The sequence below is a fragment of the Penicillium longicatenatum genome (assembly GCF_028827895.1).
Source record: "Penicillium longicatenatum strain IBT 33135 chromosome Unknown contig_1_segment0_segment0, whole genome shotgun sequence".
Taxonomy (NCBI): Eukaryota; Fungi; Ascomycota; class Eurotiomycetes; order Eurotiales; family Aspergillaceae; genus Penicillium; species Penicillium longicatenatum.
Genome location: NW_026643119.1, coordinates 103061 through 128823, shown reverse-complemented (window position 1 = coordinate 128823; position 25763 = coordinate 103061). Strand labels below are relative to the sequence as shown.

Below are 25763 nucleotides of genomic sequence, written 5' to 3'. Positions count from 1 at the left end.
CAGCTTAGTTGAAACGTATCCGTTTCATTCGGATAGTACACCCAGGCATGACGCTTACCAGTTAGCTATATTGCAAAGAAGTTATGAAACCTCGGAATTAACTTAAAATTGTCTACCGATGACTTTTGGCCTAATTTGCGGATTGCTTAGGAGGTATTATTGTGAGCTAGTAAATATATGCTTAGCAAATAAGTTGAGGCCGTGACGAGTCATGCGATAGCCAGGCCCCGTGGAGACCTTCGTCAGGACTGATTCTAAAGAACAACGTTGAAGAGGATAGGTATTCAAAGAAATCATCAAAGAGTGAAATCGCCATAGAAAATACACAACGCCTTGCTGTGACCCTCCACGCAATAGTGCATCACCATTGCCTGTCGCCCATCTGGAACGTACTTCGCCATCTGCTGGACATCTGAGGTCCGTGGCAAGTATAATACCATGTGCTTAGTATACGCCGAGTATTCCTTGTAAAGAGTCGCCAGAGAATATGGCTCCATAGTGCGCAGGTTGAATACTTCATCGGACCGATACCCAACACCTAACACAATTAGAGATAGTCATAACCTCACAAGGGAAATGAGATGAAGACATACCTCCCCATGGTGGGCTTGCAAAGATGATGCTGTACGGTGCAAGATCTTTGAGTTGGTTCCTTAGGATCTCAAAGCAGTCACCCTCGAACCAGGTGATCTTATCGTCCACACCGTAGATCTTTGCATTGTGCTTGGCGCATTGTAAAACGGCTGGGTTCTTCTCAATTGCGTACACTCGTTTCCATTTCCCGGACTTGGCAAATGCAATTGTGTTGCCACCTGCGCCTGCAAAGGCATCGACCAGGATACTGCGGTCAGCAGGAGCAGAGTTGGCGAGATCAGCTGCTATTTGACTGGTCTCAGCGTAAGCAATGTGCCCAAAAGTTGAACTCGAAGATTTCTTCGCTCACTTGGCAACAGGCTCTGGCGTCACTCCAAACCAGGCATCATCCGTTAGCCAGATGCCCTCATCGTACTTGGAGAAGATGCGGTGGCGTTGGGCCCAATAACTGCAAAATGAATCAACAAAAGTTTGAAGAAAATGAACCGGAGAAATTGTGTTACTTCTGAATGTCCCATGGAACCTCATGAGAATGCTCATAATGGTGGACCTCTGGGGGTGCTTTTTCCAAATCCTCCATCGCAAAGGTGAATACGGTCTAATACAGAAGCAAGTCTGCTGATAACGCGATAAAGGATAAGGATGTTTGTGTTTGTGGTGTTTGCATTGACATGGGGCCAGCTCTCTCTGCCCGCGACAGCTTCACTTGAACACCCCAGAGCCCTAACTCACTTTGATTATTTCCTAGATCAGATCGCCTTGATGTTCGGTGCACTCAATCGGTTTATTGGCCGGCTTGATGGCGAGCCCATCCAACAACCCCGGAATGGGCCTAGTGACAACGCTTTTGGATTTCAAGTGCTCCGCAACAAAGACCCAGAGTTACCTTTAGAGCCATGGTTCGATTTCATTGTGGGAATAAATGGCCATCCAATTGTATGCAGCTGATGAATGCGATGACATTATAATATTTTTACTAAATCATACCTGCAGGAAGATCCCGACCCAAACCTATTTGCGACAGAGGTTCGCAATTGCGCCGGAACAAGCCTGACCCTAGAGGTCTGGAGTGCTAAGGTACGTGAACAATTTGCCTTTGCCTCTGCAGGGATGTGTCTAGCTAAATCACAATCCTCTGCGTAGGGCCAACGAACACATACCATCAATGTCCCGATACCTTCCAACAATCCAACCCTCGGCCTCGCACTACAGCTTGCCCCTCTGAACTCCACGCAAAACATCTGGCATGTGCTTGCGATTCCCTCGTCGCTGAGCCCTGCTTTTCGCGCAGGGCTTCTCCCCCATTCAGACTATATCATTGGAACCCCCAGCGGGACATTACGCGGGGAATCTGCACTTGGAGAGCTAGTGGAGGACCACCTCGATCGGACTCTAATCTTATGGGTCTACAATAGCGAATTCGATGTTGTTCGGGAAGTGGAGCTTGTTCCCACTCGCGGTTGGGGTGGTGAAGGTGCCGTGGGTGCTGAACTAGGATACGGTGCCTTGCACCGACTACCCGTCGGGCTGGGAGAGGAGGTGGAAGGACCTGGTGAGGTTGTTTTTGAGACGCGTGATGATGAAACCTCCGCACCAATGCCTGGTTCTGCTGGTCCTGAGGCAGCGGCTGGAGTTGCGGAACAATTCTTAGTACCGGCAAACATGGCATCTATCCCGCCTCTCGCGGGCCAGACACAAGTCACTTCTCCTCCGGAGGGTAGATCACCTTCGAACCGTCGGGGCAAATCGCGCCACGCTACGTCAACCAACAATGCATTTGACGACTACTTTGCCGAAGGTGAACAGAAGAGCCGGGAGCAGGACTTTGCGCCTTCACGAAAGGGAACTCCTCTTCCACCACCCCCTAAAGTCGGTATATCGCCCCACACTGCTGGTACTCCGCCACCTGCAGCAGAAGAACCTGTGGAGGGGTCACCGGGGCCAGCAGAATCGGCGTGATCAATCTAGTCAGATCAATCTAGTCACAATGGGCTGTGTGACATTTGAATATGTAGGATCACGTTGAATTTTAGCAATGGTACCAACCACATCAAATCCAATGTTTGATTTTGGAACACATATCTATGCTTACGCTTTCTCCAGAGCTTCTCCCAATGAAGTGACTGCCAAGGTATAGAGAGAGAGAGAGAGTATATATACATGAGGGCATACCTGTATTACGAAAAATTTATAGCAGCCTCCAACCTCGGAGGGTCCAATTATGGAAAATTTAATCAGCGCTGGTTATGGCGAGCTGCTTTGCGGCTACTGCAGAGACCGTGGCTCAATACCACCCGTTCATTAGTTAAAGGTTGTAGGAGCGGAAAGACAGAACATTGAACGTGCGACAAAAGCCGAAGAAGACAGAACAACCTTGGAAGGCAGATTGAGCATATTAAGAAAAGAGAAGAGAGATGTCTGCTTTCAACCTTGTGGGAAAAATAAAAATAAAGGGAAAGGAGTGTACGAAGTAGTCGCTAACTAAATACTACTGCATGTGAGCCTTGTAAGCTACCTGCGGCGGCTAGCTGCTGACCTTGCCGCCGATCTCCCGCCTCATCACCTTTCAACGCGACTACTTCATACTTTTCCACATCTTCTCGCGACCTGGAGGGTTAATGCAAAATGTCGTCACGAATGCCAGGCCCAGGAACAAGAAAAGACCGCTCGCGCTCCCCAACATCCAGGCGTCCTGCCCGCGACAACAGAGAATGGCGCGACCGACAGGACAATCGGAGCCGGAACGAGGATCGACAGCCAACTCGGAACATGCGCGACCAGATGCGTATCAATCAGCTGCAAGAAGACGAGCAGGTACGGGAATGGGTGGCGCAGGAAGATGTCTTTGTGTTAAAACAGGCCAAAAAGAAGGCGGAGATTCGAGTGAAGGATGGTCGCGCAAAGCCGATCGACTGGCTGACTGTGACGCTTCGTGTGATCGATCCTACACGTGACCCGCTAGATGACGAGATTGCGGACTCGGAGCTTGACGTGGTGGATCCTGATGGGGTGTTCGAAGGGTTGTCGCAGCCTCAGCTGCAAGAACTAGAACATGATATCGAGACGTTTGTCAAGTTAGAGACGAATGCACGAAATCGGGATTACTGGCAGGTATGTCGCATCTCTGCTTCTTCCAGCTCCTTTGAGCCATTTCTTGAGCTAACCATATCGTGCAGACTATGAAAGTTATCTGTCGAGACCGTTTGAAAACCAATGCATCGGAGGGTCGTGCCCTGAATTCTGTCGCCGCAGATATCAATCGACTACTGAGCCCCAAAACATACGAACAACTACAAACCTTAGAGGTACAAGTGAAGCGAAAGTTAAACTCGAACGAACCTATCGACACAGATTACTGGGAGGAGTTGCTACGCAGCTTGACTGTCTGGAAAGCTCGGGCAAGATTGAGAAATGTATATCAGGCCGTCATCGACGAGCGTGTCCGTGAGTTGAGGAAGCAGCAGAAGAAGGAGGCTGAGTCAATTCGGGAGAAGCTGGCACCTCTTGCACCAGTGGCGACTGAGAATGAAAACCAAATAGACTCGGCCGAGTTTACGGGACTGGATCCTGACCCATTACTTCAAGTGCGCGCAGAAGACAAAGGTCTCGAAATCATGGATGAGTCTTTGTTTCTTCGACACGTGGCCCGCGAGCGTCAGAAGATTATTCGCATGGGATTTGTTCCTCTCCGACAGCGATCGGCCGAAAAGCCGACTACGGCTATCGTCAACCCCGAGTCATCTAGCTCGGCTGCTCCTGCTGTATCCAGTCGCTTCTCGTCACTCCCCAATGACGATTTTTCACAAGCAACCAAAGCGTTATACGAACGGGAACTGGCGAAAGGAGTTAGTGAAAACGAGGAGATATTTACTGGTGAAGAGGCCGTGAGCACAGCGGCACAGCCTCAATGGGCGAGCAAGTACCGGCCTCGAAAGCCTCGGTACTTCAACCGCGTTCAGATGGGCTACGAATGGAACAAGTACAACCAGACCCATTACGACCATGAAAACCCACCTCCCAAGGTCGTACAGGGTTACAAGTTCAACATCTTCTATCCTGATCTTATCGACAAGACCAAAGCGCCGACGTATCGGATTGAGCGGGAAAATGGTCGCAAGCGGGGTCAATCATTCGCCGAGGCTGGCGAGGAAGACACCTGTTTGATACGATTCATGGCCGGCCCCCCTTACGAGGACATCGCCTTTCGAATTGTCGACAAGGAATGGGACTATAGTGCGAAGCGCGAGCGTGGCTTTAAAAGCACATTCGACAAGGTATGCTTTTTCCATCACGCCAAGGAACTAGTCTCTAATCTTTCTGTTTCTTCTTTTTGCACAGGGTATCCTACAACTTCACTTCCAATTCAAGAGAGTAAGTGCTGGTCTAATGCCATCCTCTTATCGTGAACAATCACTGACTAGTGAACTTAGATTTATTACCGGAAGTAACGCTCGCACGATCTTCCCTTCCCATGTGGGTCTGTTATGGAGATGGAAGACAACTTGGTACTGAGTCAAGAGCCATATTCTGACTGGGCTGTACGTCGGTATTGAACTCCAACTAGAACCTTATGAGATATCTTGATGCCAGTGTCAATACAGCGTTCACTTAAAAAGAAGCTACATTCAACCACCAAGAGTTCACGCCTAATGTAATTGCATCATGTAATTTCTAATGAGGTCATCCATGTATATCTTTGATCCTTAGTCTTAATTAAATGTGTTATGATACCAAGTAGCTCATTTCGTGCAGCTTTTATTTTGCCTGAACTCAGATCCTTGATTGATTAGATCTATAAAGTGGCTTATGATGAGATGGAATGGCCTGACCGCCCAGTTGACGGGCTTCACCGCCCGCAAAATTTACTGATCTTGCATTGCATGTTCGACGCTCTCGATCACACAAACATGAAGCGCAAGACAGATGAGACAGGCTCTCAAGCCAATGGACTTCCTGAGTCCAAGAAGCGCGCCCTATCCACCGAGGAAGCTACATCTCGCTTTCGTGAGGGTTTGTTCACTCCTTCGGAGCAGCAGAAGTACACCGATGCATACGCCAAGTCAAGTCCGTATGTGTTCTACACCTCATGAATAGCCTTTCATGGCATAGAATTGACAATTCTGACCCAATTTAGCTACTACCATGGAGTCATTCACGAATTGATCGAACCCTCGTTGTTGCGATCCGTTCGCGAAGAGATTCAAAAGCAGGTGGACTTCACCGAGAAAGAGACCGACATCTATAAGATTTTCCAGTCAGGCGACCTGGCCAATCTGGATGGCCTCGACGATTCCTCGCTGTCCAAACTGCCTTTCCTCCTGAAACTCCGTGATGCAATGTACTCGGCCCGATTCCGGGAATACTTGTCTGCCGTGACCGGCTCCGGCAAGCTCAGCGGGCGCAAGACCGACATGGCCATCAATGTCTACACCGAGGGGTGCCACTTGTTGTGCCACGATGATGTTATTGGTAGCCGACGTGTCAGCTACATTCTCTACCTTACCGACCCCGACACCCCATGGCAAGCACAGTGGGGTGGTGCCCTGCGTCTTTACCCGACCAAGACCGAGAAGGACGCCAAGGGAGAGGCCGTCACCATTCCCAGCCCGGATTTCAGTCTTTCTATTCCTCCAGCCTTCAATCAACTTAGCTTTTTCACCGTCCAGCCCGGTGAGAGCTTCCACGACGTCGAGGAGGTGTACCACCACGCCGAGGGAGAGGACAAATCTAAGAAGCGCGTCCGTATGGCCATCAGTGGATGGTTTCATATTCCCCAAGAGGGCGAGGATGGATACGAGGAAGGCCTCGAAGAGAAACTGGCAGAACGCAGCAGTCTAGCGCAGCTTCAAGGCAGAGGCGATATCTACGACCTGCCTCAATCGCGACCGGTATCCTGGGAGGAGCCCGAGGTGGAGGGCAAAGGCAAGGGCAAACTTGAAGAGCAGACCGAGGACACTGAGTTCAGTGAGACCGACCTGGAGTTCCTAGTGCAGTACCTCGCGCCGTCATATCTGACGCCCGACATTGCCGAGGAGATGTCCGACGCTTTCGCCAGCGAATCATCGCTCAGCCTTGAGCGCTTCCTCAACGAAAAATTCGCTTCGCGTGTCAGTGCGTACATCGAGGATCAAGAGAGGCAAACTCTGCCGGCCTCGTCAGAAGAGATCCAGAACCAGACCGAGTGGACTGTGGCTCGGCCGCCACACAAGCATCGATACCTGTACCAGCAACCATCGGGAGATGATACATCAAATCCCATCAAGGAATTGCTGAATGTCGTCTTCCCGTCGCAGGCTTTCCGGAAGTGGCTTGCTCTGATTACTGGTGTCGACCACCTTAAGAGCCATAATTTCCTTGCCCGTCGCTTCCGTCGCGGCGCAGACTACACTTTGGCCAGTGGCTACACTGGCGAGGAGCCCCGCCTAGAGTTCACTCTCGGTCTGACTCCGACAATTGGATGGGAGAAGCAAGAAGACAATGAAGAGGACTCCGATGAAGACAACGAAAACGGAGAGGCACAGTCTTCATCCAAGCCTAAAGAGAAGATCGAGGCCGAGGCCGCCGAGCACCCTTCTGTGGGCGGTTATGAGATCTATATGGCGGGCGACGACGATGAAGAAGATGATGAAGATGAGGAAAACGCGGACCAAGTGCTCCGAAAGAAGACCAAGGCGGATCCTGCTATCTACCGATCCGCCGGTGCAGATGAGGACGATGGTATTCTCTTCAGCACTCAGGCCGGATGGAACAGACTCAGCATTGTGCTTCGTGACAGCGGCACCCTGAAGTTCGTCAAGTATGTCAGTGCGTCCGCCAAGGGAGACCGGTGGGACATCAGCGCAGATATCGGAGTGGAGTTTGAGGATGAGGATGATGAAGATGACGATGAGATGGAAGATGACGAATAGATGATTCCCGCTAGCTCTGTCTCTGCTCAATAGTTTAATAGCCCGAAAATATGTAGATGATCTGATGCAAATTGATGCAAATTGATGCAGTTTTGATTCCATCTTGTTGACGCAGTATTATTTTAATATTCATTGGCGATGACGGGACGGAGAAAACCCGCGGACAATCTGCGGAGCTTTTGGAACCGGAAAACCCTCGCCAATTCTCGATTGAGAACCCTTGAAGCCTTCCATTTGCGCCAATTAGTCTTGCATAGTTCTGGGGCATGTTATTGAGGTAGCAAATCTCTACTTCGTCAGCATTATGGCTCAGCAACTCGAAGGGGAAGCCTTGATCTCTTCCCCATGGACAAGATCCTTACTTGTAAGCTATACCAACCCCGCATTTCCGCCAAAAAAGGCTCCTGCTCATTGCTTGCGAACCTTGATAGTCCGGTGCGGTCGCGGGTCTCACTGTGGACTGCTCCTTATACCCCCTTGACACCATCAAGACGCGGCTCCAAAAAGCACGCGACCTTAGCGCACCTCAAGCTTCCCGCCCATCCCTCCGTCAAGCAGTCCGTGGCATCTATGCCGGTCTTCCCTCTGTCTTATTTGGCTCTGCCCCCTCGGCAGCATCATTCTTCATCGTCTACGATGGCGTGAAACGCTCCTTTCTTCCTCCGCCAGGCTCCACCGACACCCCCTCCCGCACTCATATCATCTTCTCACACTCCATTGCCTCCTCACTGGGTGAAATCGCCGCCTGCGCTGTGCGTGTGCCCACAGAAGTGATCAAACAACGCGCCCAGGCCGGTCTCTTTGGTGGCTCGAGTCTGCGCGCCCTCCAGGACATTCTATCCCTGCGCCATGCCCCCTCGCAGGGCGCGACGACCCAGCCCCCTGTTGCTGGTACCAATGCCTCTATTCGTTCGAGACCTATAAATCAACTCTCAGGGAAACGGGGATATAGCCAAGTTCTCCGGGAACTATACCGTGGTGCAGGCATTACTATCGCCCGCGAAATACCATTCACAGTACTTCAATTCACGATGTGGGAATCCATGAAAGAGGCCTACGCGAAGCGGTACCTTCAACCAGCATCTGCGGTGACAAATCCCAAATCTTTAGCTGACACCCAAATTTCGGCGTCCACGAGCGCGATGTTCGGCAGTGTTGCTGGTGCTATTGCAGCGGGTCTGACCACCCCATTGGATGTGATCAAGACTCGCGTGATGCTTACTCGCCGTGGAGATGGTAGTGGAAATGTGCGCGTCAAAGACATTATCCGTGGGATTGCTCATGAGGGCATGGGGGCCTTTTGGCGCGGAATCGGGCCAAGAGTGGCATGGATTGGCATTGGGGGTGCGGTCTTTTTGGGTAGTTACCAATGGGCGTCGAATACGCTAGAGGGGAGGAGGGAACCGCAGGAACAGTACTGAAGTAGACTAGGGTCTCCTTTGGTGTCACTGCTGTTATGTCTTCAAGGTCAATGAACCTGTGTATATTATTCATGCTATCAAAAGTCCCAGGTATGTAGCTTCTGAAATGTCTGTACACTACTGTGTCTATTTGATTGCTCCACATACGACTGCAACAGTTTCAAAGAATTGATGCCCTGTATGTACCCCTAAGCGGCATAATCAAACCCGGAAGACTCTAAGACACATCACTAATGTGTAGTCTCAATCTCAGTGTATCGCAGAACGAGGAAAGAAAAATAAACGAATATAGAGACAGTTCATATCTAGTTGGTGTACTCCTTCTGCAACAGTTTGGCAATGGTCGTCAGCTGGATGTTGCTGGTGCCCTCGTAAATGGCACCAATCTTGCTGTCGCGGAACATCTTCTCGGCGATGCCCTCGCGAACAAAGCCCATACCACCCATCCACTCGACAGCCAAGCCAGATACACGGCCTGCGACCTGCGAGGCATACAGCTTGGCCATGGCGGCATCTTGGACAAAATCCTGACCGGCCTCCTTTTTGCGGGCAGCATTGTAGACAAGCGCCCGCGCGGCAGCGATTTCGGTATAAGCCTGAGCGATCTGGTGCTGCATGCCCTGGAAATTACCAATCAACTGACCAAATTGCTTGCGGTCATTCCAGACGTAGCTATATCGAACCGAGTTAGATAACTGACAGAGGATTCTGTATTCAGACAATGGATAGGCTTACCGAGCGGCGTTCTCCCACGCGCCAAGAGCTAGACCCGTCATTTGGGCCGCAATACCAATACGGCCCTCGTTCAAGATATTGATGGCATATTTGTAACCTTGGCCTTCCTCACCGAGAAGATTGCTCTTGGGGATCACGACGTCGTCAAAGTTCAACACACAGGTGCTGCTGGCGCGGATACCAAGCTTCTTCTCCTTCTTCGCGACTGAAAATCCTGGTGTTCCCTTCTCGACGATAAAGGCTGTGATGCCCTTGTAACCCTGGCTGGGGTTCAGGTTGGCAAAAACGATGAAGATACCTGACTCCATGGCATTCGTAATCCACATCTTGGAGCCGTTTAGCTTGTAGCCGTCTGCAGTCTTCTCCGCCTTGGTCTGCAGCGCGAATGCGTCCGAGCCAGAGACGGGCTCGGAAAGACAGAAAGAGCCAACGGTGCCGGTGCTCAGCTTAGGCAGCCAGGTGCGATGGGATTGAGCGTCTCCATACCGCATGATCGCTGTGTTCACAAGGGTGTTGTGCACATCGACCATGACACTAACACTAGGGTCGACACGTGCAAGCTCCTCGATCGCCACGATCGCAGCAGTGAAATTCATACCGGCACCACCGTATTCTTCGGGGATCTCGATACCCATCAAGCCCTGCTCGAAGAGCTGTTCCACAAGAGCCGAGTCCATAGTCTCAGCCTCGTCCATGTCCCTGACTTTGGGGGCGATCTGCTCCTGTGCGAACTTAGAGACCGAGTCGGCCATCAATGATTCGATATCGGATAAATGGCTGATCGGCGTTGGGGTGAGGGACGAGATGTCAGCATCCCGCCGGCGGGGCGTGGTTGAGAAGGCATAGGCACTGGGAATGAGAAGAAAGTTAGATCAGTGGATTCAAGGTGAGGTCTTAACTAATCGACGATAGATCATATTTGGTACCATACCTCTGAAGAGGGCGGTACGTAGCCAGGCGTTTCGAGGATAGGCGAACCGAGGGATAAGTACGCGACAAGGGCCGCAAAGCGCGAGAGATAGAGGCCATTGCGACGTAAAATGAGTGGTGAGTGGAAGAAGTGTGAAAGTCAAGAAGTTGGGACAATCACAAGGCAAGCTACAGAGCCTCGGTTATCAGCGGGACTGGGGATTCGCGGGGATAAGGGAAGTGGGGCCTATGTTATCGAACCTAGGCTATTCTTCTACTCGTGAATTAGGCCTAACTGACATTTATTCTGACTCTTCAGAAACAAAAATGCATTGGTCTGGGAAGTAGAAGTTCCACTTCATTGTGAATATAATGTCGGACAATTATCACAGGACCATCGCGTACTTGTAGATCCCGGAGAACAAGATCCGCAGAGCCGAAAATGTGGACGAATCAAATGATTATATGCAATGGAACCGTTCAGGAACCAGAACTATGTACAGAGAGAGAGAGAGAGAGAGAGAGAGATTCTATAAATGAGAGAGAGCCTCACGTCCGTGACCTGCGCGGATCAGTGGCATCCTGTCGTCGCCACTCGCGAGACTCCTTCGACCCCAAGCTACCCACGCCTCCCTCAAGTCGTCGCTCCCAACCACCTAGTCGAACGACAAGGCAAGTGGCGTTGTCCCCCTCCTTGGTAACCTCAGTAGCGAAGCTGACAACATCACGGGCACCTTGCTCCGGGGTCTTGGCTTCTTTGATAATATCAACGACTTCCTGGTCGAGAAGCGTGCCGCTAATGCCATCAGACATCATGACTAGGAAAGAGAACTCAGCGGCACCCATCTCGATGCGGTTGACTTCGGGCTCAGCAGAGACACCAATTCGTTTAGACTGCACGTCACCGAAGGCGCGGGTGTTGGCAAGCCCGCTCATGCGCTCCTCGCCGAAAGAGTCAGTGACAAAGGTTGCGGCATAACGGCGGAGGCGAGCAGCCTCAATGGGCGAGGATGGGTGATGGTTGGCTGTCAGAGGAATAGCCTCTCCGGTGGCCGTTGAGCAGAGCAAGACTTTGGTGTCTCCCACATGCGCAACAAGGAGGCTGGAGGGACCCGCCGGGTGCCAAAAGGGGGTTGGGCTGGGAGGGGAGATCATGGCAATACTTCCAGTGCTACCACCCTTGAAACGCGAGCGGCCGCCAATCTTGGGGGTCCTGGTTAGGCTAGGAGAGTGGAGTATTTCGTCTTCATTGAGAGGTTTCTCGGCCAGAGCCAGATCATCATCCCGCTTGGCTGCTTGCGCTTTCACAAAGTCCAGATCAGCCCGCAAAAAGGCATATTCCATGACCTCCTCAATGGAGACGCGATCTGAGGATGCGGCATCCCCGGAGTCGGTCCCATAGTAGGCGAAATGAGGCGGCTTGAATCTTTTGAAATAACCACCAACCAAGCGCCTCCAGTTATTCACCAGACTTTTCTCCAGCTCTCCAATGCGACGTCGATTTCCCTTCTGCATCAGGGGCAATGACGCGGAATGATCCACTCCGTTTATAGGTTGATTTGGCCGTAGGCTTGACTGGATCTCGAAATTGGCGGCCGCATTTTGAATATACTCATGCAAATAATCTTTCAGGAATGCACTGCACTCCGCGCCGCCATGGCCATCGAAGATGCCGAAGTAAAAGATTTGTGGATCCCCATTGGCGGTATCTGCGGCGCGGGATTCACGAGGTGAGGTCGACGAGGGTCGATTGATCGTTACCGATGCTGGAGGTCGCTTTGCAAAGGCCGGGATGTCAATCACACCGGCCTGATATGTATCTTCATTTGCTGGTCGAGTTCCACGGGCAGTGACGGCACCAAAGTGATGTTTGGCACTGCGCAGGGGAATCCGCACTACAGTGGTCTCGCGGTCGACGAATGTCTGAAATGACGTAGGCGAATGTGAGGTCTCCCCGGTATGTGGCACCGACTCGGAACGCGGGAGTTTGTGAAAGGGCGAGGTCGGCCCCCGAGGATCCGGATGAAGTGACGACGAGGGGAGGTGAGTAACGAAATAGTCGCGGAACTGGGGGCGCTTTTTCAGGGTAGGAGGCGCATCGGGGGCTGCAGCTTCCGAGCTGTATAGTCGCAATCTTCGAGGGCGGGAGAAGGCTGCTAGATTCAACCGTCAGCGGCTCATCAGGGATCGTCCGTGAAAATTACGATTGACGTACTGTAACAGCCAGCCAAGGTCCAGGCCCGGCCTGTTACTCGCCTCGCTGAAGTGACAATCATGAATGGCCCATGGATCGCAGGAGGTGTAAGATGAAAGGAGATGGGGGAAGCAACATCGTGGGGGGAAACCGGCTGGCCCGAGCGTCGGCAGATAAGGCGACACGTCCCGGCAGATCAATTTCAACTTCCCGTCTAGTATCAGCGCTCTCATATGAATAATCACCAAAGTCCTGACAGATTCCCTGGAAGTCTGGGTACGGTGAGACCTCATCATATTAGTTGTGGTTTCGTACGTCCATTATTCACCTGATTCGTCCATGTATCACCCTCTGACTCCATTCGGATATAGACCACGTTCTCCGGGATATTCAAGAACAAGTACTGATTTGCAAGATTCTGACAAATGAGCAGCTTGCCCTGTGTATTGAGGATTGCTCTGTTAAACTACCTAGCACTGTGTTCAAACGGTTCCCGGGGCCGTGGTCTGCATCCATACTAAGGGAAGGGGGGTGTTAGCTTTACAACAATACCTGATCAAAAAGTTCCTTTACACTAAGTAGATAGCACGAGGTAGCTATTTGTACGTTGGAGTAAGGGTTTAAGCTTCAAAACTCCGATTTGAAAAGCTTATCGCAGGTGATTTATCAATCTCAGGATCAGGTTGTACCTTGGCACCGATGCACCTTGATATGCAGGTCATTGAATGCAGTTGATATGCTATACCTGCAGTATAAAACTGCCGAAGTCCCGATGGCAAGCTTGACAAAGGCACTTCCTCCGTTGGGGGGTTTGTTGAAATCATTTACTTCCACGTTTTTGCCTTAAGGCACCAAGTCACCCCGCCGATAAGATAAACCCCGATTTTTTTTTCTTGGACGAGGGGCTCACGCACTCACAATGGCTGACGATTTTGATACTGGTGATCTGTTTAAGGACCCCGAGGGGTTCTACCCTGAAGAGAAACAGCCCACATTTGCTGAGCACCACATGCTGTCTGGACAGACGGTGCGCGTGCGTCTTGTGGGCAGTCACCCACTTTACGTATGTGAAGGTCCAATTGTTTCCTTTGGGACATTACTAACCCATTTTGACGATTCAGGGAAATCTGCTATGGAATGCCGGCCGAACCAGCGCACATTATATTGAAGAACGAGCCGATTCCCTTATCCGCGGCAAGGATGTCCTCGAGATTGGCGCTGCGGCGGGCGTCCCTAGTATCGTCAGTGCGATTCTGGGGGCTCGCACCACGGTGATGACTGATTATCCAGACCTGGACCTGGTATCTAATATGCAACATAATGCGGATTTGTCGGCTGGCATGATCCCGTCTGAGTCGCGACTGTATGTGGAGGGTTATGCATGGGGCAAGACGGTTGAACCGCTCCAGGCGCATATTCCTTCCGCCCAAGGAGGCAGCCCTGCGACCTTTGACGTATTGATCATGGCAGACGTTGTTTACGCCTGGCGTGAACATGGGAATCTGATCAAGACTATGCAAATGACTTTGAAAAAAAGCCCCGAGGCTGTGGCTTTGGTCATTTTTACACCCTATCAGCCGTGGTTGCTGCCGCAGACCGAAAAGTTCTTTCCGCTGGCGGAGTCGAGCGGGTTCACCGTGACCAAGATATTTGAAAAGCTCATGGAAGAGGTGTTATTTGAAGATGATCCAGGTGTAAGTACCTCTCCACTGCTACTTGGCTCACTCTAATGCTAAATATGTCGTAGGATGAGAGGCTTCGGCGGACCGTGTTTGGATATGAACTCCGGTGGGCACCGGATAAATTGCTGGACAATGCTTGAAATTTAGCATGATACCCTAATTTTCACAAAAAGTAAACAATTGATAGACCAGCTTCAATGCTGCATTTGGAGTTGAACCTTCAACTATTCGAACCAACAACGGTCCTAAGAGTAAACATGTGAGAGAAGACTAGATGGGGTGGCGAAGTGAAGAGTCAATTTCTCGTTTGCGTTTCGAGGTCTTACTTCCTTTCTTCTTTCCTGCTGCTCTCAAACAAATTCTGTCCTTTTTCTCTGAGAACATTTGTCGCATCACACATCACAAAATGAACAGCCTACGAATGAATCGGTCTATGACAGGGCTCTGCATTCAGCAAAAGGAAACCGACCACGGCTTCCTATTGAATTTGAAGGCCGTAGTCTTCCGTTGTTGACCTCACCATGTCTATCTACCTACTGTGGGCGGGAAAAAGGTGCGCCGCGCGGAATCAGCCATAGAAGCAGGTCCCCACTTCACCGAATATGATTGGCTTTTGTCGGCAAAACACCTCCTTTTAGAAGTCGGGCCGACTGCCAATTTTAAACCGTCCCGACAGTACCTACGTCAATATACTCCGCATTTCACGCCGGACATCAAACCCTATTAAACCCCCACAAGAAAGGCGATGAACAATTTTGCTCACAGAGAACACCATGGGGTCTTTCAGGCATTTATCAAAATCTGCCATTCGCGCAGCATCAACATCCACAGCCCAAACGACCAAGGCTGCTGGCGACATTTCATCGGTGTTTCCTAGTCTACAACCGGGGTATCAGCCGGAGCCTCTCCCCGCTCGATTCCAAGAGCTGAAACAAAGACTATTTGAAAAAAACGAGAAGGCGCTGAAAGAGAGCTGGAAGAGGCTTCTCCTGAGCTTGGAGGAGGAAGCGGAGAAAATCAAGTCGAAAGGAAGCGATGTAAGTAAAAGCCATGCAGAACCAAGCCTAAAGACTAATCGGGAAAGATCATTCCATCTGTGAAATATTCTGATATTGTGTCCGGCAAAGTCCCTGAGGCGACTCTGAAAGAAATTCGCCACCGTGGCAGCGTAGTCATTCGAAACGTGCTGCCTCGAAACACGGCCCTTGATTATAAACAAAGAATCCGTGACTATGTCAGCGCAAATCAAAAACGCGTAAAAGCATTTCCATCGGATTCGCCGGCCGTCTACGAACTTTACTGGACTCCATCACAAGCGGAAGCTCGAGCGAATCCCAATGTGCTCGAAGCACAGCGATTCCTACAGCGGTTATGGCACTCATCGGACCCAAACACAATACTCTCGACATCAAACCCACTTACTTACGCAGACCGACTGCGAATCCGAAATCCGGGAGACTCCAAGTTTACTCTGGGGCCCCATATAGACGGCGGATCACTCGAACGCTGGGAAGACCCTGAGTATGCCAGTGTATACAACAAGATCCTTGAGGGCAACTGGGAAAGGTACGACCCATGGGATGCCAAACATCGTCTGTCGGCAAAGATGGATCTATACAACGGCGCCGGCGCCTGTTCAATGCTGCGTTTCTTCCAGGGATGGCTCTCCATGTCCGATACTGCACCCGGCGAGGGCTCGCTCCATGTCTGCCCTATGGTCGTGCATAGCACGGCCTATACGATTCTCCGACCATTCTTCGATGTCCAAAGTCAAGACCCCAAACTGGATGCTACTTTCCCTGGGTCTGTGCCAGGAGCATGCCAGGAGTATAATCCCGTGACACACCCGGAGCTTCAGCTCGAGACCACAATGGTTCCGGTGCCTCGGGTTGAACCAGGCGACTTTGTCGCATGGCACTGCGACTCGCTGCACTCAGTAGACAAGGAGCACCGAGGCAGTCGAGACTCTAGTGTGATGTATATTCCAGCCACCCCTTTGTGTGACATGAATATCAAGTACCTCCTCAAGCAGCGTCAAGCAGCTTTGACGTATTCCCCGCCGTGGGACTTTCCCGGTGCCGGCGGTGATGGTGAAATGGGATTTCAGGGTGCAGTGGACTGGTCTTCTTTGAATCCCGAAGGACAGAGGGCGATGGGGTTCGGTAATATTCCTTGGAAGATGACGGAGGCCATGACTGAAGGCGAGAGACAGGCAGTGAAATCGGCCAATGAGATGTGCTCCAGAGCATAAAAGACCATTTCTTGGACAATGGAACAACCGTGACTAGCAATGTACTGGAAAATTTCACGCTGAACTAGGCGGATTGTCAGTGGTGGAGCATGTGCCACGTGAAATACCTTCTTACTATAGATGAACAAAACACCTGTCAGAAATCATGACAGAGATACTACAGATATTTCTGTAACAGTAGCCTCACCTAGACAGAAACCTCGTAGGAGCTGCTTGGAAATCCAGTTTACCCGGATAAAATGGCAAGTTACTTTAACGCTGATACTGATATTTGTTTTGGGTTTGAAGAAGAATACTAGAGAAAGCTTTTCATTACCGCCTGCTAGCTTTATTCTTCGCCTTTTGCCTATGATCAACTTGCTTTGGTATTAGTAACTAGGGAAAATGCCAAGGTACTGCCATAACCTAATAGGCACACCCACAATTATTCCGGTTGCAGGAACTATCTTCGAGAATCGCGGGGCTCCTTTCTTCAGGTGACCCTTTGCAGGCGTGATCTACTTTGATGCATACAGGGGTTTGGTCAAGCCTCAGGGGTGTAGCGGCCGGGGGAATATTTCGCTAATTCCATCGAATGATGAATGCCAAGTTTCTCCGCAGGACAGGATCAGCGAACTTTTTACTCAACTGTTTCTTGATACGCTCAGGCCAAGGTCCCGTGTGTCCGCCAAACCTATAGTTTATTGGTGGAAGCTATACAGACTGCCATCTTTTCTTTTCACGATCTGAATGCTCCGTGACGAGTTGTCCACTACACAACATCCATGCCAAGCAAATAAAGCCCAAATACTCCGTCCTCTAACGTCGAAGTGAAACCTTGGCAATGCTTGGCGGGCGATTTGATCATGACGGACACGAAACAAACTAGAGACATTAAACTGCCATGAGGATCATTAGTGGAAATTAAATTTCTCAGCCGAAGCAGCTTCGCCCACTATGTTCTTATTCAGTCGCGATGCTTGGCTGCTTGGCTGCATGAATGGAGAGATCCGAGGACATTCGACAAAAGTAATTTCCAAGACTTAGCCAGACACTGAAACTGACCAAATTGACTTGTCTCAGCTCTTGGAATACAATCAGCTTGAGTATTAGCCAAGTGGTGACTAAGTTACGGATAAATGTTATCCACCGGTCAGGAGTCAAAATATGTCCATCGTGAGTCGAGTAGTATTGTTTCCTCCTATATAAGAAGCTAGAATTCCAGTCATACCGACTTCCAACCCAACTTTCTATTGAGATTGTCTCCTGTCTACCTTGAGGCCCCTTGCCTTAGAAACCTTGAGCAACTTGCATCTAATTGTGCCTCTTCTCTTTCATCATGGTTACCACCAGAAGCCTTTCTGCCCTCATTGCCGGCTGCTTTTGCAGTCTTGCTGCGGCTGCTCCTACTCCCACCACTGTTGAAGTTACCAACTCCGTTGATAAGCGTGCTACCGTCAGTGATGCAGCTTTTGGCTACGCTAGTCTAAATGGCGGCACAACTGGTGGCGCAGGTGGTACTACCACCACAGTATCTTCCTACGCTGCTTTCACGGCTGCTGTCTCCGGTGACAGCAAGAAGGTCGTCTATGTTTCTGGCCCCATCACACAGACCGCCGACCAGGTCAAGGTGGGGAGCAACACCAGCATCATCGGGAAAAGCTCTACGGCTATCCTGACCGGCTTTGGCCTGTAAGCTTGATTTTGTCTATCGAGGAGCTGAGGAGCGCATACTAAGTCACTGCCAGTCTGGTCAAAGAGGAATCGAACGTTATTATCCGCAATCTAGGCGTCAAGAAAGTTCTTGCAGACAACGGCGACGCCATTGGTGTTCGTGAGTCGAAGCCCAAGCCTTTTCCAGCATGTAATAAGTTCCGTAAAGAATGCAGAACTGACCATGGCAATACTTTGTGCAGAGTATTCCACCAACGTCTGGATCGATCACTGCGATGTTTCCTCCGACATGGACCATGATAAGGACTACTACGACGGTCTGATTGATGTAGGTATTGCAGAAATCCTCAATATATCAAAATTAGACACTGACGGTCATAATTCCTCACTACCAGCTCACTCACGCTGCTGACTACATCACCGTCTCGAACACATTCTTTCACGACCACTGGAAAGCATCCTTGATTGGCCACTCTGACAACAACGGCGATGAAGACACTGGACACCTCCGCGTTACATATGCCAACAACTACTGGTACAACATCAACTCCCGTGCTCCCTCCATTCGCTTCGGAACCGGTCACATCTACAACAGCTACTTCCTCGCCGTCAACGATGGTATCAATACCCGCGACGGTGCCCAGATCCTGGTTCAGTCTAATGTCTTTGATGGGGTCGACAAGCCTCTCTACTCCACCGATGACGGTTATGCTGTTGCTAGCGACAACGACTTTGGCGATGGTGAGAATACCGCTGAAACGGGCACCCTGACTACCGTGCCTTACTCATACACTCTGCTTGGCTCTGCAAATGTCAAAGCTGCTGTATATGGTACTGCAGGGCAAACCCTTACATTCTAAGCCAGCTAGGTTTTTGAACGCTGGCTTACATGGATAGAATGTAAGGTTTCTTGGTTTCAGGTGACAGCCTTGGGGTGTGAGGCCTTGACGGCCATGACGGCCATGATGGGAGTGGACAATTTTGACTCTTTGCCTGATATTTTTCTGTCATTCATTCCTTTAAATAGCTCTTTAGTACGCAGTTAGGAAGCCAACGCAAGCTTGATCCACATTTTAACTTTGATTATTCTCATAAGCCATTAATCATCTTCTAGGACTATCATTGAACCTCCAGAGCATGAAATATCACCCAAACAAGGGCTAGTTGACTCTGATTGTAAAAAGATGACAACAAGAGGATCACAATCGAGCCAAAGAAGTAAGCCTGAGCAGTGGATTTTATACTACATGTATGTTGGAACGACAAAAAATGATAGGAATTAAAATCTACCTAGGAGGAGTCACAACCTAGCGCTAGTCACACGGTCGGGAAAATTCGCTCCTGGCTCTCGTTAACACTTTCCATCGGAATATTTGTTCCCATGCCTAAGCTGTGGCTTTTTTTTCTGACATTTTTAATATCAGTTCCGCTCATGGCGCCAAGCTCATGTGGCGTACATCCGGTCGATGCTTTGTATTTCGAGCCTGCGCTCGACCCAAAGCGGCGAAAAACGGGAAGTGGCTTTAGAGACGAGAGAGAGCCGGCGACAAGGCCCAAATTGAACTCGATCGCCATCCAGTATAGGGATGAAGTTGAGTCGTCTGTATATCTGAGTCAGTGTGAGCTACTGGGCGAAGAGCACGTTAGAAGCAATCCTTACAGGTGAGGTCTTTAGTGCCCTTGCGCAGATAATCTAAAGTGCTGAAGCGAACGACTGGGGCGATACAGGCGATGATACCTGAAGCCAACATTAGTATTTGTTACAATTGCGAGTGATACCTCGTGTCTACCAACCTGTTCCAAAGATCGCCAACAAGGCTACAATCTTTCCTGTGGGCATGTTCAGTTGACACAGAATCGGCATTGGCGCAAGCAATATGATAATGTCTGAGACAAAAATGAGCACTGCTTGATACAAAACAATCTGGAATAGCTTGAACTGAGAGTAACATGTCGCATTCGTCACTGCCATATCGTAGGCAGCCCTGAAATACTATTGGTTAATAATAGGAAATGCTGGGAAAAGAGCTGTTGAATGTACTTTGGAGGGTCACACAGTATTCAACAACATCCTCATACCTATAATAGAAAAAGTATTATACTTTGTAGTCTTGGAATAATTGTTCAAAGCATTCTAGTGTAATCATTATAATTCAGCTTCTATAGAGAGAAAGGAGGTAGTAAAGGAAATCATCTCAGTCTGCTTTCACTCTAACGTTGATTCCTCTAGCTACAAAGGACCCCTATATAATCAACAATATCTAGCTCGGTCAGCTGCACCCTGCATCTTACCTATAGTCTAGAAATATCTGTTGTCTTAAAAGACTGATGTTTGCTTGCGTATATCCACAGATACTGGGCACTTGATGAATATGGGCATGAGCTTTTTGTCAAACTTTGACTAAGGGAAGAGTTGGAGGCAGCTAGGTGGCGTACGGAGATGGAGGGGAAGAGAAAATCATATTATGTCCGGTATCGTACCGTATGTATGAAAAGCCGTTTTGCAGGCATCATTACTATGTCTGTTATTCTTTTGTATCACATTCATCCCGAGGCACGAATTGGAGAAATACATAGATATTTCGTTCATATCCATAAGGCTAGGGGCATAAAACGTTCCAGGCTATCACTTGTCTAGTTAGTTAATGTGATACTTTAAAACAAGCCCTTAAGCCTTCCAATGCACGTTTTGTAGCAATTACTCAGGCACCTATCAAGTAAGCACTGTATCAAGTAAGCACTGGCCTCCTCTATCACCTCATGAATCTGTACCTCATATTTGTTTAACGCACCGGTTTCCTTGATTTTGGAGGGAAATCCCCACTGATGTGTCTAATTATACTTTCGAATGTCAAAAGAGCTCCAACATGTTCTAGGGGAAACTTGAATAGTCTTCTCAGAGCAGGTTTCGGACCCAAAGCCACTCGCTCTTCTTCAAATAGCAAAGTATGATTGGAGTGTAAAATTTCCCACATTTGAATTTCACATAGTCGTCACCTTAGTAGTGTTATATTATAAGCACTGTATGCTTGACTGTGAAGAAAGTCAAAACACTAGGGCCGACTGTGAGTAATTCAATGAGAAACACACATTAAAAAAGACAAGTAATTATGTTACTCTATCTCCACAACAGTTGTTCATTATTCTCAAAGTGTATCCCAAATTAGGTGTAGGCGGCCACATAGACGTGCGCTATAGCCGCGCTTTATGGTTCTGAGAGCCCCACACCGCATCACCAGAGAAATTCTCCAACTCCTCAACATAATCATTCCACAATTTCTCTGATGTCATAGGTGCAGTGCAATAAGGCTCTACCCCTGTTTCTTCCACCAATCTTGGTAATTCTGGAAGCACTGCATCAGCCGCTTGTGACTCCATCTGGCGCTGCTCTTGGCGACTAAGGCCCCCCCCTGCTCAGAAAACCAAGCGGAGCATTCCTTGATAATTCCAGCTTGATATAAGGCCCGCAGCTTAGGGTCAATGTCAATCTCGACAGCGGCCTCCATCGCCATGCGATATCCAATGGCTTGAACCAATGGAAGAGCAAGAGGGAGAATGGTTCGGTTGAAAGCCTCACTCCGATGTTTATTGCCAAAGAGCTTCATCAAATCCCGAGCCTCCGCAAATAAGCCGGCCTCGTGCCGTGCTAGAGCACAGTTAGAGTCCTTGGGCGGGGGTACCTGGTAACGGCCAATGAGAAGCTCGCTGGCAAGCCCTGTTTAGTCAGAGAATTAGCTGGTGCAACTGATTTAGATAAACTGCAGGAACATCGACATACGAATAGCTAGAACTCTAACATCACCTTCAGCGGTTGCAATGGCACGGAATTCCAACTAAAGAAATACGGTCAGCATATGTGCAATACCTTCCGATCAGAGAGAATGACATACCTCGGCCTGGAGGATTTGATTCCGGTCATAGTACCCATGCCAGCCACAGCCTTCATTCATAGATTTGAGGCTGGTCTGGAAATGATGAGTTGTGACTGCTTTGAACGCTGTTGCGAAGGCATGGCGGACCCGCGGATCAGTCTTCTGATCACAAAATCCCATTCCAGCATGAATAAGAAACGCTTGAAGGACATGGGCTCTCGCAATCGCGTGAAGGATAGGAAGATGCTGGGTACGGAAGTCAATCACGGGCATAGGCTGCCCATCGTGACCAAGGATGTGTCGCCGGAAACTGAATTTACTGGAGTTGTGAACCGCCATTTTGATGAGTGGAATACACCCACCAGCCAAAAAGAGAGTTCCTGCAGGCATGCGGTGGATGGTCGCTAAGAAGTTATCGCGTTCATTGCGTGACTCTTGCAGTCTACCAAGCAGGGCAGAGAACGGTAACTGCACGCGGTTGAAGTAGGTCAAGGCGTGGTCAATTGGATTTGCACCCGGACGAGTTGGAAATGCTCTGAATAACCGGCGTTGTTAGTTCCAAGGAGAAACAGTTCAATTGGCCTAATACGCACTTTGAGGTGACACCCGTACACATCTTAGAACCATCTGACATTGGAACGAGGAATGGTCGGACTCCCCGATCTTCTCCGTCAACCATGAGTCGGGCAATTACAACTGCAATAACGGGGAGGCCACTGCGAACAGTATTAGGTGGCATGCATCTGAAAGTTGAAAATCTTAGTATCAAGGCACATTAAATTGGTTCAACTGTTTCTTACTTAGCAGCAGCCGGGGTTGGTGTGTGCAGCTCAAAGCCGCCATCGGGTAGAAGAGTCGCGGTTGTTTCGAGATTGCGGGCATCTAAGCCATGTCCGAGCTCGGTGAGCATGAACTGCGCCCTGATTAAGGTCAATCAACTGCGCCAGACCGAAGGTAATTCGATCACGTAGGGAACTCACGAGATATCAAAATTGATTGCCTGCTGTACGATCAACTCCAATTTGGGTTGCGTCGCAGCAAAAGGAGCAACTGTGCCGACGAAAAGATTATATTGAACGCTGACCAAGTTGATTGCGCCACCATCCATCGCGGTGAGCATGTCTATATGAAGTTTCCAGAACTTCGGGGTAGTGTCTACCACATCCTTCAACGTCAAGTCTGTTTCATCCCAATTAGCCGCATGCCGCTGACATGGACGTCATAGCAGGGAAATTTACTGTATGCACGTGCCAAAGCTCTTGCTCTCAAGTATGTGAGTCGCGTCCGCTCCTCGAGAGTCAAGGAAGGTGATGCAGGCTTCATCAGTTGCGACCGCGCCAGTTCTAAAGTCGGTGAAGGTGTATGCCATACTTCCTCATAGAGCGCACGGCACTCTGATACCACAGCTGTATGGTCTGGATTTGACAGCGACATGATGGATGCTGTTCGATTTTCCACAGATGATAAAACTGCGACAGGGACACATTGTGGCGTTGGTTGTTTTGTATATTCACCTCGCTTCGCATGGGCTGCTAGGATATCAGGGGCTGAGCTGAAAAGTCTCCACTTCGAGGACCGACTAGCAATGTGATAACAGATAAAAGGGCAACAGCCCAACGTCCGGTTCATACATGCCAAATGGCCCGGGCAATAATAGCCGACGCCCCACCGCTCAGACCACGTGAGCAGCTTCTCAGCTGAAGTGACAGGTGGACGAGCACTAGCCACGTGTTTGGGAGAATTTCATTGGGCCCTGGGTTTGACCTGCCAGCAGGGGGCTGCCTGAACGACTCCTAGGTCTTAGAAACTCGTTCTGAGCTGGCATAAAGGCAAACATACAATTAAAGTGGTTTTTTATCAGTGACGCTGGGTTATTTTCTTGGTCGGTGAGGTTGAGGATAGTCAATAACTTTAGAATCAATCCAGCTGATAAACTTCTATTCCTTGCAACCTTTGCCTGGTACGAGTATTGCAAATAATATTACTCCCCCCACCAAAGTGTGTAAACTATAATTACTTACAGCCAACACCGTTAGAAATCTAAGTCCTAGAGAATAGTCACCAGCTGAAAATAGAAGAAGTCAACAAGTGCTGTCTGGTTATGACAAGATATAATATTAATTTCGCCAATTTAACTCAGCTATTATGTGAACTAGCTACGGCTCCTACAGACGTATAGCCGTATATCAAGAGAACATATCGTGAGTAACCAAAGATTATTCCAAAAGCTAAGAAGATTTCTAGCAGTAAGAAACATAATTTTCGGGGGCTTTTAATATTCACGAAATCGATGATGAACCAATGTTCTAGATCGTTTTGTACAGCGAACTGTGGATCGACTGAGTCTTGGCTCGCATCTCACTGGTTCGTAAGCTAATCGCATTTTCTAAATAAAAGTCTGACAAATGCTAACCTTTTCTGGAAAGGGTCATCATGGGCAGGGCTCATCATTGGTGATTTGGCATCAGGCTAGGCACATCCCGGAGGAATTCTACGAAATAATCATCTCCATAGATACAATTCTTACTTTTGACTATCATGTCTCACATCTACGAGGTAGCTTCCAATCATATTTTAATACAATCTATCTTTTTTTGTATGACTTTGTCGGAGCTCTATCTAGGGCAGGTTCGATCCATATCATGAACCACCTGGGCAACCGTCATTCATCGACATTGTAGAAACCACTATGATAGATATCAAGGCAGCGGATCTGTGGATGAGCTATAAGCATAAAGTGCTGATATCATTGTCACTTACGCGTCTGATGACGAGTGTTGTTAGCTCTGGAAGCTGCCTGCATTTCCCCTCCAGGAAATTCGGGACTCCTGGTCGAAGAAACATAACTGTTGTCATCGTGACTGGCTACAGTGAATCAACAGTCAAGCTGAGTTGTTTAAATACGTGTCTAGTCATTTTCTCTCCGCTTCACTAACGCTTTACCAACCCACCCTGCCATTCAATTTGAAGTAGCCCGGCTGGAGGGTTTGAAATAGCTTCCCCGGACCATACTTTCTAGCTATCATCTGGAGCCGATAAACATTAGCCAGCCCGTAGCTATGTATGACATCCTGAAACTGGCTCGCGTAGTTCATATAAAGGAAGGGTTTTTCGCGGCCCATCTCACGGGCCTGCGCATTGACCCTGTTCACGAAATTCATACTGGCTTTCAGGATCTTAAGGTCATCCACCTGCCTTTCCCATCGAAAAGTAGGATTCAGTAGCATCAGTGGATGACCGGAACTCGAAATCCAAGAGCATTGCCCCCGTTACCTTTCATATAGCGAAGCATATCCGTGGTTATCACCTGCATGATACATCTAGCTTCTAAGCCAGCAAGATCCCCCAGCTGGCTAGTCTCATCCATGAAAACTCGCTGGACAAAGCCGGCTAGCTCACGATCAAGCTTATAAGTAGCTGTCCAATATGTTTGACGGTAGCCGTCAGGCTGTGCTTGATAATTAATCAAGCTGATATTTGACTGTCGATTTATGGATGTAGTATCGGCATAGGGTCGAGTGTTGTTTAATATTTCAAAAATTGA

General features: G+C 49.3%; 12 protein-coding genes across 12 annotated transcripts; 7 read left to right on the top strand and 5 right to left on the bottom strand.

Annotated features, from left to right (window-relative positions):
* Window positions 1-296: 296 nt before the first annotated feature.
* N7484_000806 (RNA methyltransferase) lies at window positions 297-1174 on the bottom strand (the record flags this gene model as incomplete). The annotated part of the gene is made up of 4 exons (XM_057111226.1): window positions 297-538; window positions 594-886; window positions 944-1042; window positions 1098-1174. 4 exons carry the CDS (start codon window positions 1172-1174, stop codon window positions 297-299), a joined length of 711 nt encoding a protein of 236 aa, XP_056975963.1.
* A 182-nt stretch (window positions 1175-1356) lies between these two features.
* On the top strand, window positions 1357-2553 carry N7484_000805 (uncharacterized protein; the record flags this gene model as incomplete). Its single annotated transcript, XM_057111225.1, has 3 exons — window positions 1357-1530; window positions 1588-1671; window positions 1738-2553. The coding sequence occupies 3 exons, from the start codon at window positions 1357-1359 to the stop codon at window positions 2551-2553; spliced, it is 1074 nt and encodes a 357-aa protein (XP_056975962.1).
* A 666-nt stretch (window positions 2554-3219) lies between these two features.
* N7484_000804 (splicing factor cactin) lies at window positions 3220-5042 on the top strand (the record flags this gene model as incomplete). The annotated part of the gene is made up of 4 exons (XM_057111224.1): window positions 3220-3705; window positions 3771-4868; window positions 4933-4965; window positions 5025-5042. 4 exons carry the CDS (start codon window positions 3220-3222, stop codon window positions 5040-5042), a joined length of 1635 nt encoding a protein of 544 aa, XP_056975961.1.
* A 459-nt stretch (window positions 5043-5501) lies between these two features.
* On the top strand, window positions 5502-7502 carry N7484_000803 (oxidative DNA demethylase; the record flags this gene model as incomplete). Its single annotated transcript, XM_057111223.1, has 2 exons — window positions 5502-5662; window positions 5729-7502. The coding sequence occupies 2 exons, from the start codon at window positions 5502-5504 to the stop codon at window positions 7500-7502; spliced, it is 1935 nt and encodes a 644-aa protein (XP_056975960.1).
* Window positions 7503-7806: 304 nt separating this feature from the next.
* On the top strand, window positions 7807-8923 carry N7484_000802 (S-adenosylmethionine mitochondrial carrier protein; the record flags this gene model as incomplete). The annotated part of the gene is made up of 2 exons (XM_057111222.1): window positions 7807-7866; window positions 7934-8923. The coding sequence occupies 2 exons, from the start codon at window positions 7807-7809 to the stop codon at window positions 8921-8923; spliced, it is 1050 nt and encodes a 349-aa protein (XP_056975959.1).
* A 305-nt stretch (window positions 8924-9228) lies between these two features.
* Window positions 9229-10687, bottom strand: N7484_000801 (acyl-CoA dehydrogenase; the record flags this gene model as incomplete). The annotated part of the gene is made up of 3 exons (XM_057111221.1): window positions 9229-9595; window positions 9659-10507; window positions 10590-10687. The coding sequence occupies 3 exons, from the start codon at window positions 10685-10687 to the stop codon at window positions 9229-9231; spliced, it is 1314 nt and encodes a 437-aa protein (XP_056975958.1).
* A 429-nt stretch (window positions 10688-11116) lies between these two features.
* Window positions 11117-12843, bottom strand: ptcA (type 2C protein phosphatase PTC6; the record flags this gene model as incomplete). The annotated part of the gene is made up of 2 exons (XM_057111220.1): window positions 11117-12723; window positions 12783-12843. 2 exons carry the CDS (start codon window positions 12841-12843, stop codon window positions 11117-11119), a joined length of 1668 nt encoding a protein of 555 aa, XP_056975957.1.
* Window positions 12844-13680: 837 nt separating this feature from the next.
* efm7 (putative nicotinamide N-methyltransferase Nnt1) lies at window positions 13681-14583 on the top strand (the record flags this gene model as incomplete). Its single annotated transcript, XM_057111219.1, has 3 exons — window positions 13681-13824; window positions 13883-14455; window positions 14509-14583. The coding sequence occupies 3 exons, from the start codon at window positions 13681-13683 to the stop codon at window positions 14581-14583; spliced, it is 792 nt and encodes a 263-aa protein (XP_056975956.1).
* Window positions 14584-15216: 633 nt separating this feature from the next.
* N7484_000798 (DUF1479 domain-containing protein) lies at window positions 15217-16694 on the top strand (the record flags this gene model as incomplete). The annotated part of the gene is made up of 2 exons (XM_057111218.1): window positions 15217-15480; window positions 15528-16694. 2 exons carry the CDS (start codon window positions 15217-15219, stop codon window positions 16692-16694), a joined length of 1431 nt encoding a protein of 476 aa, XP_056975955.1.
* A 1318-nt stretch (window positions 16695-18012) lies between these two features.
* On the top strand, window positions 18013-19207 carry N7484_000797 (pectate lyase family protein; the record flags this gene model as incomplete). The annotated part of the gene is made up of 4 exons (XM_057111217.1): window positions 18013-18365; window positions 18422-18507; window positions 18590-18675; window positions 18743-19207. 4 exons carry the CDS (start codon window positions 18013-18015, stop codon window positions 19205-19207), a joined length of 990 nt encoding a protein of 329 aa, XP_056975954.1.
* Window positions 19208-19664: 457 nt separating this feature from the next.
* On the bottom strand, window positions 19665-20211 carry N7484_000796 (uncharacterized protein; the record flags this gene model as incomplete). The annotated part of the gene is made up of 3 exons (XM_057111216.1): window positions 19665-19948; window positions 20008-20085; window positions 20142-20211. 3 exons carry the CDS (start codon window positions 20209-20211, stop codon window positions 19665-19667), a joined length of 432 nt encoding a protein of 143 aa, XP_056975953.1.
* Window positions 20212-21658: 1447 nt separating this feature from the next.
* N7484_000795 (putative acyl-CoA oxidase) lies at window positions 21659-23653 on the bottom strand (the record flags this gene model as incomplete). Its single annotated transcript, XM_057111215.1, has 7 exons — window positions 21659-22062; window positions 22126-22180; window positions 22238-22754; window positions 22813-22935; window positions 23020-23139; window positions 23200-23398; window positions 23458-23653. The coding sequence occupies 7 exons, from the start codon at window positions 23651-23653 to the stop codon at window positions 21659-21661; spliced, it is 1614 nt and encodes a 537-aa protein (XP_056975952.1).
* Window positions 23654-25763: the final 2110 nt, after the last annotated feature.